Consider the following 11,636-nt stretch of genomic DNA (forward strand, 5'->3'; position numbering starts at 1 on the left):
CTCACAGAACTTTGATGACCCTCTGAGAGCAAATTCCACTGCGTGCGAGTGTGAGTGACTGCATGAACACCCCCCGCCAAAAATACACACACACACGCAAACACACACACACACACTGACTTCATTTTTAAAAGCGTGTAAGGAAAAGTGTGAATGTGACATTCACCAAAATGTGACTGGTTGGGTGATTCTCACCAACTGTGTCCAAGTGATGTCAAAATCTACATAGCTAAACTTGAGTGATTTTTTTTACTGCAATACATAATATGCAGTCTATATTTTTTAATTGATTGAATTTAAATGATAACATTTCACATGAAAAAAAAAAACATTTAAAGCATTTTATGAAAGTTTTATAAGGACATGCACCAGTATAATTCTTTACCGATTACCAATATGTTTTATGATGAAGGAAAAAGACTAAATAAAAGGTCTATTTTACAGAACTTTTCACATTTAGACAAACAGGTGCATGATCACAACAGTACATTAAAAGTAGTTTAATTTAAAAATATTTTAATATACTTTTTAGCTAAAATTTCTCTCATAAACGAAATACAGACGCCATGGATGGAATCCGAAGAACGTTCTTATCGGTTTTTTAAAGAATGTTCACCTGACTAAGAACGAACGGTTATTTTTAGAATGTTCACTTAGCATTGTTGTGGCTAACATTTTGTCACCCCCATGTTAAGTCTATGGGCATTTCATCGCAGTTTCTTCAGAATTGTAAATGTTAATTCAAAACTGTACATTAGGCTACACGAAAACATGAGTTAGAAAAGGCACGAGCCACCCTAAATACATTGTGAGTAGCTTAACAATTTAATGTATAATGTGCATAGTGTAAAATTGTTGGAGTAATCGCAGTTTTCGCATGTTAAATTTCACTTGTTTTGTCACTGGATCTACTCGTTAGCTAGTTAGCTTTAATACCATACCTACTAGCCTACTAGCTAGCTATATATATATGGGAGATACGCCTGGAATTGCCTATCATTGGATAGATTTTCCAACTGAATAAACATTAAATGAAAAAAATAAATTATATTTTAAAATGTCCAATGTAATCCTTTCAGTAATCTAAATATTTTTAAAATGTAACTGTAATTTGATCAATTTAAATGGTACCTGTAACAGAATACAGTTACTCGTATTTTGTATTTTAAATACGTAACGCAGTTACATGTATTCCGTTACTCCCCAGCCCTGCCTGCAAACCCCTCTGGAGCACCCTTGCATCCAAAAGGGCTTACATCAAACCAGAAACAGCCTTACACTAACCATGTCAGGGCACGCCATGCACTCACCCTCGCCCCCCCACCTCCAAATAAAGACAGAGATACAAAATGTCTACATGACCTACTGCGCTGTTCTGGCCATTAATGGGTTTAGTGTTCTCTCTGGAATCTAATACAATAAGGGCCTCTCCAGAAAACAACCTCTCAGAAGCTGCAAAGTACAAAACAAATGGACCCTCCGGCTTCCTCTAGAATTTTCTCCAGTATCCAAAACTGTTTTCCCTCGCGACTTTGAGAGGCAATAGCATCACGAGCCGGGTGGAGGGCTCAGGTGTGCAAGGAAGATGTTCCGAGGCAATTTTTTGGAGAGAGGCAGGCTGGGTAGAGGTATTATTAAGTAGCCAGGGAGGGGTGTGACTCAGGAACAAGATGGATGCGAACACAGTGGCACTCCCACTCTCACAGAGTGGACTCCACAATAGAAAGATGAGAGAGAGAGAGGCAAATGTCAGTGAGCGGTTTTCAGGTGATCAGACTTGAATCCCTTGAGAGTCGAGAGTGAGGGATCTCGAGCAGGGAGGGGGCAGGTGGCGTGAGGGAGGGGATGGGGCGGGATTGCTGTCAAATACTGATGAGGGAGATTTGCCCGGCATCTCAGCTTGTGGTTGGCACGGTGATAAACAGGATTCCGTAGCACACTGGTCTGAGGTGTGTGCTAAATGGCCCTGTGGGTTGGTGTCCCAGCACTGCCCCTGTGTGGCACACATAGGCACTGCACCCTTCACGACCTGTCTCTTCCACACCGGTGGCAGATACTGCCCAGTACGCACCCTTACATGTCGAACAGTTACATTATCTCATGAAATTTGCATGTGCAAAGTAGGCTCCTGTGGGTCTCAGCTTAAGCAGCTGATAAACGGGACTTGAATATATCTCTTCTCTTACGTAGGTCCTGAAGTAAAAGTCTTCAGCTGGTGTTTTTAGGGACCATGTAAATTATTGGTTGAGCTGGTATGAGTACAAACTGGAATATATATATATTAATTAGGCCCTGAACCTTAAGAAAATGTTCCTAAGGATGTCCTTGGATCAGCCCATTTTAAAAGGTGAGACTGAGTTCCTGCAGGAGCTTTGGTTTCTTATGAAAGCATTTTCATAAGTTACTGTCACAGCATGATGCACAATTTCTATACAGACAGCTGCTGGAAGACAGGGGAGTCTATGTATTTAGCTCATCTGCAGGAGGTAACCCTCTCACTTGTAAAAGTCGCACTTGTGCATGTTTGAAGTGTAGCCTCCATCACCTGTGCTTTGAATCTCATTTCGCTCAAGCACTGAATTACAGTGAGAGATTGACACTTTGAGAATTAAGAGCGCCTCCCATTTTTAACCTTCCTTTTTCAAAAGCCTGTCCGTGATCTGGATAGTTGAGCAGAATCGGCCATGAGAGTTGCGCGTGCGCCGCCCCCCAGGTTGGGTTTGCCGTTTCTTTGACAAGGCTGCCCTCTAGTGGTTATTTAACGTTGCAACACCTGCAGAGGAATGAGGTAATGCGTACCACTTCATACCTTAATAAAAACAGAGAGGCAAAGCAGTGACTCTGTGGGGTGCACCCTCTTTTTTTCTTTTTTAACTGAACCCGTGCCTGGGTTTGTGAAATGCATGCAAAATGTTACCAAGTTATTCTTTTAATGGTGCCTTATGCTGACAGCTCAGATTGTTGAGATGAATTAGCATTTTCACATGATTTCACATTTAAACAGACATTGTATGCACTTTGTTGATAATTGTATTGTGTTGTCATTAATCAGCCATGTAACACAGAAAATGCACACGTTGCTTCTTGCAACATTTTGGTCTCACTATCCTACTCTGCTCTGACACAGATAGAAAGACTGACACTGTAGTCATTTAGCAATATTAATAAAAGTCTTATTTTGGAAAAAGCAGAATACAAAAAAGATCCTGAAGTCAATTATTCAGTACCATTTCTTCAATACACCTGCAAATAACTTTATGGGCTAAAATTAACATGTGATGCCAATGATCTTTTTTGGCACGAATATTCTCATCTATTTTTCAGCAGGAAGCGTTTTTTTTTTCACTAAAGGTGTTCATTTGCTAGAAATCTGCAAGATGTGGCAATAATTGTCATAATATGGTGGAAATTCATAATGGTAACATTATTGTACTGTATACTCTTCCCATGTGACATGCTGACAGGATGCTGAGCAGGGTGCAATGCAAATGAGTCTACTCAACAGGCATGTGACCTCCACAGTCCAATGCTGGAAACCTTTTTCATGTCTCTCACTGTAGAACACACAGCTGACTCCTCACTCTTTTGGTAGCCTATGCAAATTCCAACCTTTATCAGGTGTGGAAATGTGTGCTATGAACTCAAGATGCGTGCACTGCTGATGTCATAAAGGACACAACGTCGCACTGTGTGAGACAATAGTCTTACCTCTGTGCTCTGTCATTCAGACTCGAGACAGTTAACCTTATTCTTTTATTTGCTTGAATACCACAGTACATTAATAGTCATTTTTTTTACACTTGTTTGTAATGTAATTCTTTTGTAGGCATCAGAAGTCCTGGTCTCCTCCAGTGTGACTGTAGAACAGAGAACACCAGTGTCAGAGATTCAGCCTCAGATTTAAGTCCCAGGTAGTGTAGGTGCCGCTCAAGACATCAGTCACGATTCTCACCCTCAGAGCATCTCAGTTTCCCTGGAACTGGCCATCATCCCCCTCTCACTGTGACCTTTACTCACTATGTCCTCCTTAATCTCTTCAGGTTCTCTACTGTCTGTTGACTCTCTCCTCTAAGTTCTCCTAAATCTGTGAACTCATTTCTCTGGGTTCCTCTCTCTCATTTGTCCAGGTTCTCATGAATCTATGACCTCATCTCTTCAGGTTCTCCTGAATCTGTGACCTCATTTTTCCAGGTTCTCATATATCTACGACCTTATTTCTCCAATTTCTCCTGAATCTGTGACCTCATTTCTTCAGGTCCTCCAGAAACTATGACCTCACCTCTCCAAATTTTCCTGAACCTGAGACCTAATTTCTCCGCGTTCCCCTGAATCTGAGACCGCACTTTCTCCAGGTTTCTCCAGAATCTGTGACTTCATTTCTCCAGGTTATCCTGAGTCTGTGACCTCATTTCTCCAGGCCCTCCGGAATGTGACCTCATATCTCTTGGGCTTCCCTCTCCATGACCTTGTCTTCCTCCTCATCTCATGACCCCATGTGCACAAATCTCTCCCTCCCCCTTCTCTCTCCCTCCCCCTTCTCTCTCTCTCTCTCTCTCTCTCTGCCCTCATCACTTTGTCACTTGCTCTGTAACCTCAGCTGCATTCCAGACCCCTCCTTGTTCCATAACCAAAGAAGTCATATTAGCACAGAGTCACAGAGGGCTCACTGGTGAGGCCAGGAAGAGGTTAGAAACACACTTCAGAAGCGTCAGTCCACATTCCTACACAGTAAAATACAATCTGTACCCGTATAACAGCTGAAAACAAGCATTTCTTTTAGATACATACAGAGAAAGCATGACATAAATATTAAAAAAAAAACAGAAAAAGAGAGGTGATGGCAGCACACTCCAAATGTAACATGTAAGATCCTGTCACCATCAGAAAGTTTTGCTTAAATAGGTTACTCACTTATACTTGTGTGTAATACTAATTTATCACATTTCATTTTCAAGGAAGTACAGTAAAATACAAATACAAAACCACAGCAGCTGGTTTAAAAGTCAGTTGCTTCTGCTGTTAGTCGTGACTTGAAAATTAAATATTTTTGGAACATAATAAAGAAAGGCATCCACAGTTACACAAAATTTCCTACAAGGCCCATGGTGAGGTGGACTGTGGGCCCGAGTGCTGAGGGTTATATCTGCATCCCAAATGGCTGCCGTTTCACTTTAGGGAGCAGTTTAGAATACACCCCTTATCTCTCGGACATCCTGACTAAATGACCTCATCACTCCGTGACATCATCTGTCTGCGACACCATCTCTCTTTGTCCGACCATTTTCCTTTGACCTCATCGGACCAATACAACCCTGTGTTACAGACGGATTCTGTCTAAGCACTGACTCTGAATCAGATTTTTTCTTAATAAACCCATTTGCTGGTTTTAGAATTGGAGCAGGGCAGACGGACTCTAGATCAGTTCTGGGGTAAAACAAAACCGCAGAAGCCGTGTCTGCAGGGACATGGGCCAGACCATGCAGACAGGCACTGTATTCTCTGAATCTGAGGGTAGCGAATCATTTGTTACCGGGGAGAGAAAACGGGATCCTTAAGAGAGAGAATATTCAGTGCCACCACGCTCCCCCTGGTGACTGCTTGGTATGCAGGGCCACACAGCAGGTCTGTGACAGGCTAAAGGCTTTGAGTAATGATGGCACGCAGTAGGAGCTCTTTTTAAATAACCGCCATGTTGGCAAAGGACAGCGCGGGGCCTTGAATGACACGAGAATACTGTCTCGTCACAATGACCTCATCTTCAGTCAGGCGCACACACACACACACACACACACACACACACACACGCCCACATCTCACACGTGACATGAACATTTTTCCAGTAAAGTGCAACAGCTACAAAACACCAGTTTAAAAAAAAAAATACAAAGGCATTTACATCATGGAATGTGGAAAGGCAAAGCCAAACTTCAAGCCCTTTGGGGTACAAAAGAGACCTCGTCACGACAGCAAAGAGACATCATAGTAATCCAGGGCACATATTCCAGTCACTGCAGCCTTAAGCAAAAGCGCATCTGTCACCCAAGTTCTATCGAATCAAACAGGAAGGTGCCACCGCCTGTCCTTTTCAATCTACAAAGCCATACTGCCTCCTCAGTCTCTCACAGAATATGACTGATGCTCTTCTCCCTTTACATAATTCAGTCCTAAGGCTCTGCTGCTGAGGCAAGCGGATCTTTATGGACCTAAAATGTACTACCCGGTGGTTTAAGACATCAGTACACAGAAGGTACAAAGCATTGCAACATTTGGCCTGTTTTTGTTTTTTGTTTTTTTTCGCATGCTCAGACATTTAAGGCTGTAGACTAGTGCTGGTTGATGAGTAGGTTCTGGGGGCTGAACATGGATTCTGACAACGGATGGTTTTTCTTCTGTACTCCCTCTGGCGACAGACCTGACACGGAGACCGCCTATCCCACAGCAGAGGGCCGAGAAAACCGCACACCATCCGTGACTGAATCGTCTCCGCCGCTGCCCTGACCTCCACGACTAGGCGTGGGCTCAGACAGGGGACTGTTATCACGCCAGTTTTGGAAGAACGTAAATGTCACACTTCACGCAGCTCTGGTTGCGGGGGAGAGATTCACCTCGACCTTGATGAGTGTCAGACAGACAGGGACTTGAAACAAAGGCTTTGTTTGGGGACTGTGGGTTAACCATTTAAAGACCACAGTCTGCGCCAAGTGATGTGACAATGATCACAACACCAAACCTGATTTTGTCTGACAACCACGTCATGTTGCCAGGATCTATTTTGCAGATTCTTTCATTTTCAATAATGAAATGTCTCATGACGAATACTATTAAAGCAGGTCTATCTTGTTTTTAAAAATACATATGCAGTTGTAATTTAGAAATGTATTTATAAGACAAGAACAACTGACTGGCACTACTCTCTAAAAAATTGTGGTTAGGGTAATTCATGAAGATGAGATTTTTTTTCATGGCAGTTTGGTCTTTTTGGCAATAAGCCATCACATAACATCATTATATTGATAAATAAGATCATGACACAGGAATTATTAAACAAATTTGGTCATGAAGACCGAAAAACAAAGCCGAGGTTTAGCCAAAAATACCATGCACACTGAGAAGACACAGTTCCAGTCGCTGAGGTTTCTACCTCAGGTTTCATTTGTTTGTTAGATGCAAAGGAAAGGGGACCAAAGGGAAAGTCACCTGTCCTTCTACCTTTACATCACTGGTGATCAGTCTGATCGCTACAAAACCTACAGGCATCTGGTGGCCTTGAAGCACGCATCCCTGGTTTTACCTGCTTTCACAATGACAGTAGTTTTCTAGCTTGAAGTGTGTTGACCTTGAACATAAGTATAGAGAAAAACTGCACCGCAGTGAAGAGACCAACCCAAACCTCATCTTTATCCTGCTATTAGTCTCCCTAAAAAGCCATCATGAGAGAAAACAGGCACCATTCTGGGGTTGCAGCTACTTTCAAACATGCCCTCCCTAAGCACCTTTGTGCCATCTAGTGGTAAAAAGCAGGTACTGCCATTACTTTGGGGGAAACCACTCATTTAACCAATCCATCTGTGAGTAAGAGATGGACACCAGTGTTCGTAATGTTGCTTAGTAACAAGCAAAAACACTGCCTCTGTTAAGAGTTTATGTGCATTTTACAGGACACAGACACTCTTTTGTTTTGTTTTTTTTTCCTTCGCTGTTCAGTGTTCAATGCTTTGTCTGCAAGAGGCAGAGCGGATGCCAGTTCCAGTGGAGTTACAGGGAGAAGCCAGCCCTGCACTGAGGGAAAAGTCACAGTACGCACAATTCACAAATACAGTCAACCCTACGGAGTATGTTCTGTTTTTCAATGGCCTGGTCAAACAATGGTTGCTTTATTTTTTAGCAGACCACAAATAAACTAATAATAAAAAGAGGAGTTGGAAATATCATAGTGTTGTTGTGGTGTTGTTTTTTTTTTTTTTTAACTGATTGAGCATTTCTTCTCCTTTTGTTAACTCTTGCCTCTCTGTGGTGTGTGAGATTGTCCTCCGCACACAAGCACACTCCCTCCTCTTCCTCCTCTTCTTCCTCCTCCTCCTCCTCCTCCCTATTCCTCCTTGTCCTTGAGGAGGGCTCGCACCCGCTTGCGCATGTAGAAGGCCGTGAGAGCGCTGCAGCAGGCAGTGAAGACGAAGAGGGCCACCGAGTCGTGGGCCAGGTCGCCGTGGAGACGCTCGTACAGGGCGCGGCGGGAGCCGTAGTCCAGCCGCACGGCCTCGATCTGCACCAGAGTGCACAGCACCAGGAAGACGTGGAAGATCTGGTGACCCTGGCCGAGGAAGTCGCAGCGGCCAGGGAACCAGCTCTCGGGGTGCGGGCAGGCGAAGAAGTAGGCGCTCACCAGGAAGAAGAGCACCTGGTAGCGGTGGTAGGCCACCGCCGGGTCGGTGCAGCCCGTCTGGGAGCAGGCCCCGATGCGGTGCAGCACAGGGCTGATGTCCAGGCAGTAGGCCAGGCCCGACGGCACGACCTGGAACAGCTTGTGGACGAACTTGGGCAGCCGCTGGCTGACGTACTTGCCGTAGCAGCAGCCGGCGCAGGAGAGCCATGCCAGGAAGGCGGCGGCGGGCAGGAAGACACCGCGCACCCGGACGTGCCACTCCTCCTCGATGGCGTAGTAGAAGTGCGCCAGGGCGCTGCCGTACTGGTAGACGGCCACGCCCACGTAGTCCAGGAAGAAGAAGGTGTAGTGGGAGAGCTCGGACTTGGCCGACAGCAGGTGGGCCAGCGAGCTGCAGGCCAGGTAGGTGAAGGCGGAGAGGAGGACGATGAAGAGGGGCTGGGCGTGGGGGTCACGCAGGAAGTCCACCGTCTCCGCCACCTGCCGGAACTTCACCAGGATGACCAGGGCGGCCACCAGGTGGGTCCAGACGTTGACAGCCTCATTGTGCCGCTGGAAGAGCGTTAGGCAGTAGTAGCGCCAGCTCTGGTCGGGCGGCCGGTAGCCGGCCAGGATGTGCGGCTCACGGAACACCCAGGGAACGTCGGCCGCCTTCACCGTGCAGGGCAGCGTGGGAAAGGCCGACTCCAGCAGCCGCGGAATCTGCCGGAGCTGCTGCGCGTTGATGAACAGCCGGCCGATCTGCTCCATCACCACCGTCGCCATGGTAAACAGGAGAAGGAGGAGGGGTAGGGGGGCTCAGTGCACTGTGGGATCTGTAGGAGCAGACCAGAGTGAGAAACTGCGGTCAGGCGTAATGCAATGCCTTCTACTGCTAGGAATAGGAGGGTGTGCCATACAACATATCCACCGGTCAAGAATCTCCAAATACATAATCCATATGACTACATAATCCATTATGTAACATTGCAATATACAGTAGATGTTTTTAAACCTTTCCTCTGTCCAGCTTACAATAAATCCTTTGTGGGCAATCAAATGGCATTATCTGATGAGGTTCTGCTTCTGTGTTGTTGTCTGTGGTGTTTGCTTCCATCTGGCTTTTAACGGGAACAATTCAGAAAACACACACTATATGTTTTTTTTTACGATTAATAATCTTGGATCACTGTTGCCTATGTGTGGGTGTTCAAAGGCGCACTTTTGTGAGCGCAAATCCATCTCAAACGCGCATGGGTGAATGAATGAATGAACTCCCTAGCGGCTTGTCAGGGTTTTTCTGCTACGATGGGCCAGCCCCACACTGAGATGGGTGAACATACAGCGCAGAACAATGAATGGAAACCGGTTGCATAACACATGAGCGACCAACCAACTTCCGAGTCCTCGATTTCACGTCTTCACCAGCGAGTGCAGTCGATAAAATATTAATAGAACGTTAACGAGTGAATGGATGAATCCCATAGCTCACGGTGGGCACGTGAAATCTCTGTAATAATTTAAAGCTCAGTGCACGCATCCGGCAGGCAATCCTGCTCCAACACCACATGGATGTACGTGTGTAAAATTATAGGGGAAAAAATCGATAGCTTTTTCCATAGGGTTAATGGGCGTTTTTTTCCTTCTTTGAAATAGATGCACAGTTGTACCTCAGCAACAACACATATGCTTACAAATGTGATAAAGGATCTCGCCCTTAGTTAATTAATATGCACGCATTTCCTCCGATACTCAACAATTTACATAATTTTCGTACAATTCCACAAAACCGAGAGATGAGCGAATCCGCGGTTTGCGGAGGAATTAAAAATGCATTCGCCTTCTGAATTATTGCAAATAATAATCGTCTTGAATCGCTTTAGCATCCCAGCTAACGGGGTTTTTCGCGGCCGTAGCTGGCTTGCTAGCTACGTTACATTAAACAGCAGATAACCACACAGCTCGTATCTTACCTGACGGGTTGACCCGCTGCGACGCTGCAAACCGATCGCGTATCAGACTTCTTTCTCCAGAATGTGTACACATGTAACTTGCATTTTATGGGGGGGAAGGAGAAAACAATAAATTCCTTCGCTAAAGTGTCTGACGGTTCGTGCAGGACATAGATGGGGAAACGGGCTGTGCCCCCTTCGGCAAACCACTAACGTCTGAGTAGCAGGTGTTTTAACCAATCAGCCTTCAGACATTTGGAGGTCCCGGTCAGTTCGGAAGAATTCTGACCAATAGTATGAGCCGGGCGAACCCAAAGGGGAGGGATTGGGCTGGGTAGGGCGATAGGAATAAAATGCGCTGTGTATTCAGAAAAAAAATTCTCATACGCGCAGCCTGCATCAGCAATTATACTGCACTGCCTGTAAACGCCGGGGTGGAAAACAAGGGCACGAGTAAAGTGCATCTGCGTTTAATGTGGATAATGGTTATGACGGATAACACACAATGATAACTCCGTCAGAATGATGTGGATAAATGAACAGCTAGCCCAGCAGACGGTAGCTGTCAGGAGTGGGGCAATAAGTTCCGCATGTAGTCAGAACAGCGTAAGCACTGCATACCTTCCTTGATCTCTGAAGTATACCCTCTGATGACTGGGTCCGATACTGGGGATTCGGTTTTTTGTTGTCCTTGTTCAGATGCCAAAAATATGTCTGGACAGAGAGCTTGACCCTGTGCGTTTGTGCGGGTGCGGGTGCGGGCACTTCACAGCGAATTGATTGTATCGCGTTGGGTTTCATCGTTTTTAATTCTACTTGTAAATATTAGTAACTGGGAAGTCTGCAAGTATGATTTACGTTAATCAATGTTGTATTTTGCAGTCTTCGAGAGTAATGATGACAGAAAATAATTCTGAAAAAAGTGTGGTCTCCAGGCAATCTTGAGGTGTAGATATGGAAGTCGTTCCACTGACAGAATCGCCTATTATTTCTATTGTGCGTCGCCTTACTCTAATGTATTGTCATTAGTTTAAGAGTTAGTCTGATTTTATCCGGTCACAAATGTTATATTCTGAGTACTTCAGTAAGGCTGGATTGAGTCTTTTCTTCCCACCTCACTGGTAACAGCAATAATGTGTCTTTGTGGGGAAAAAACAGTGTGATCGTCGACAGCCATGAAAGAACGTCATTGTTTATTCAAACCCAGTGAATGCATCCTGAAATATTCATGACACTCCCAAGAGAGAAAAGCGCTGTGGCGTTATTTTTGCCTCCCTCTCAGAATGTTCCTACCACACAGCACATTACGAAATCTATACAAT

General features: G+C 45.0%; 1 protein-coding gene across 1 annotated transcript; it reads right to left on the minus strand.

Moving 5' to 3' along the window:
* Window positions 1-6,911: 6,911 nt before the first annotated feature.
* Window positions 6,912-10,516, minus strand: paqr7b (progestin and adipoQ receptor family member VII, b). Its single transcript, XM_036538879.1, has 2 exons — window positions 10,336-10,516; window positions 6,912-9,198 (listed from the first exon to the last, which is right to left on the minus strand). The coding sequence occupies exon 2, from the start codon at window positions 9,146-9,148 to the stop codon at window positions 8,090-8,092; it is 1,059 nt and encodes a 352-aa protein (XP_036394772.1). The 5' UTR covers window positions 9,149-9,198; window positions 10,336-10,516; the 3' UTR covers window positions 6,912-8,089.
* Between the last annotated feature and the right edge of the window lie 1,120 nt (window positions 10,517-11,636).

This window comes from Megalops cyprinoides, chromosome 10, assembly GCF_013368585.1.
Source record: "Megalops cyprinoides isolate fMegCyp1 chromosome 10, fMegCyp1.pri, whole genome shotgun sequence".
Classification (NCBI taxonomy): Eukaryota; Metazoa; Chordata; class Actinopteri; order Elopiformes; family Megalopidae; genus Megalops; species Megalops cyprinoides.

What these genes read in the sequence shown, in the direction of transcription:
- paqr7b (XM_036538879.1), bottom strand. Translation starts at nt 9,148, where the DNA reads ATGGCGACGGTGGTGATGGAGCAGATCGGCCGGCTGTTCATCAACGCG.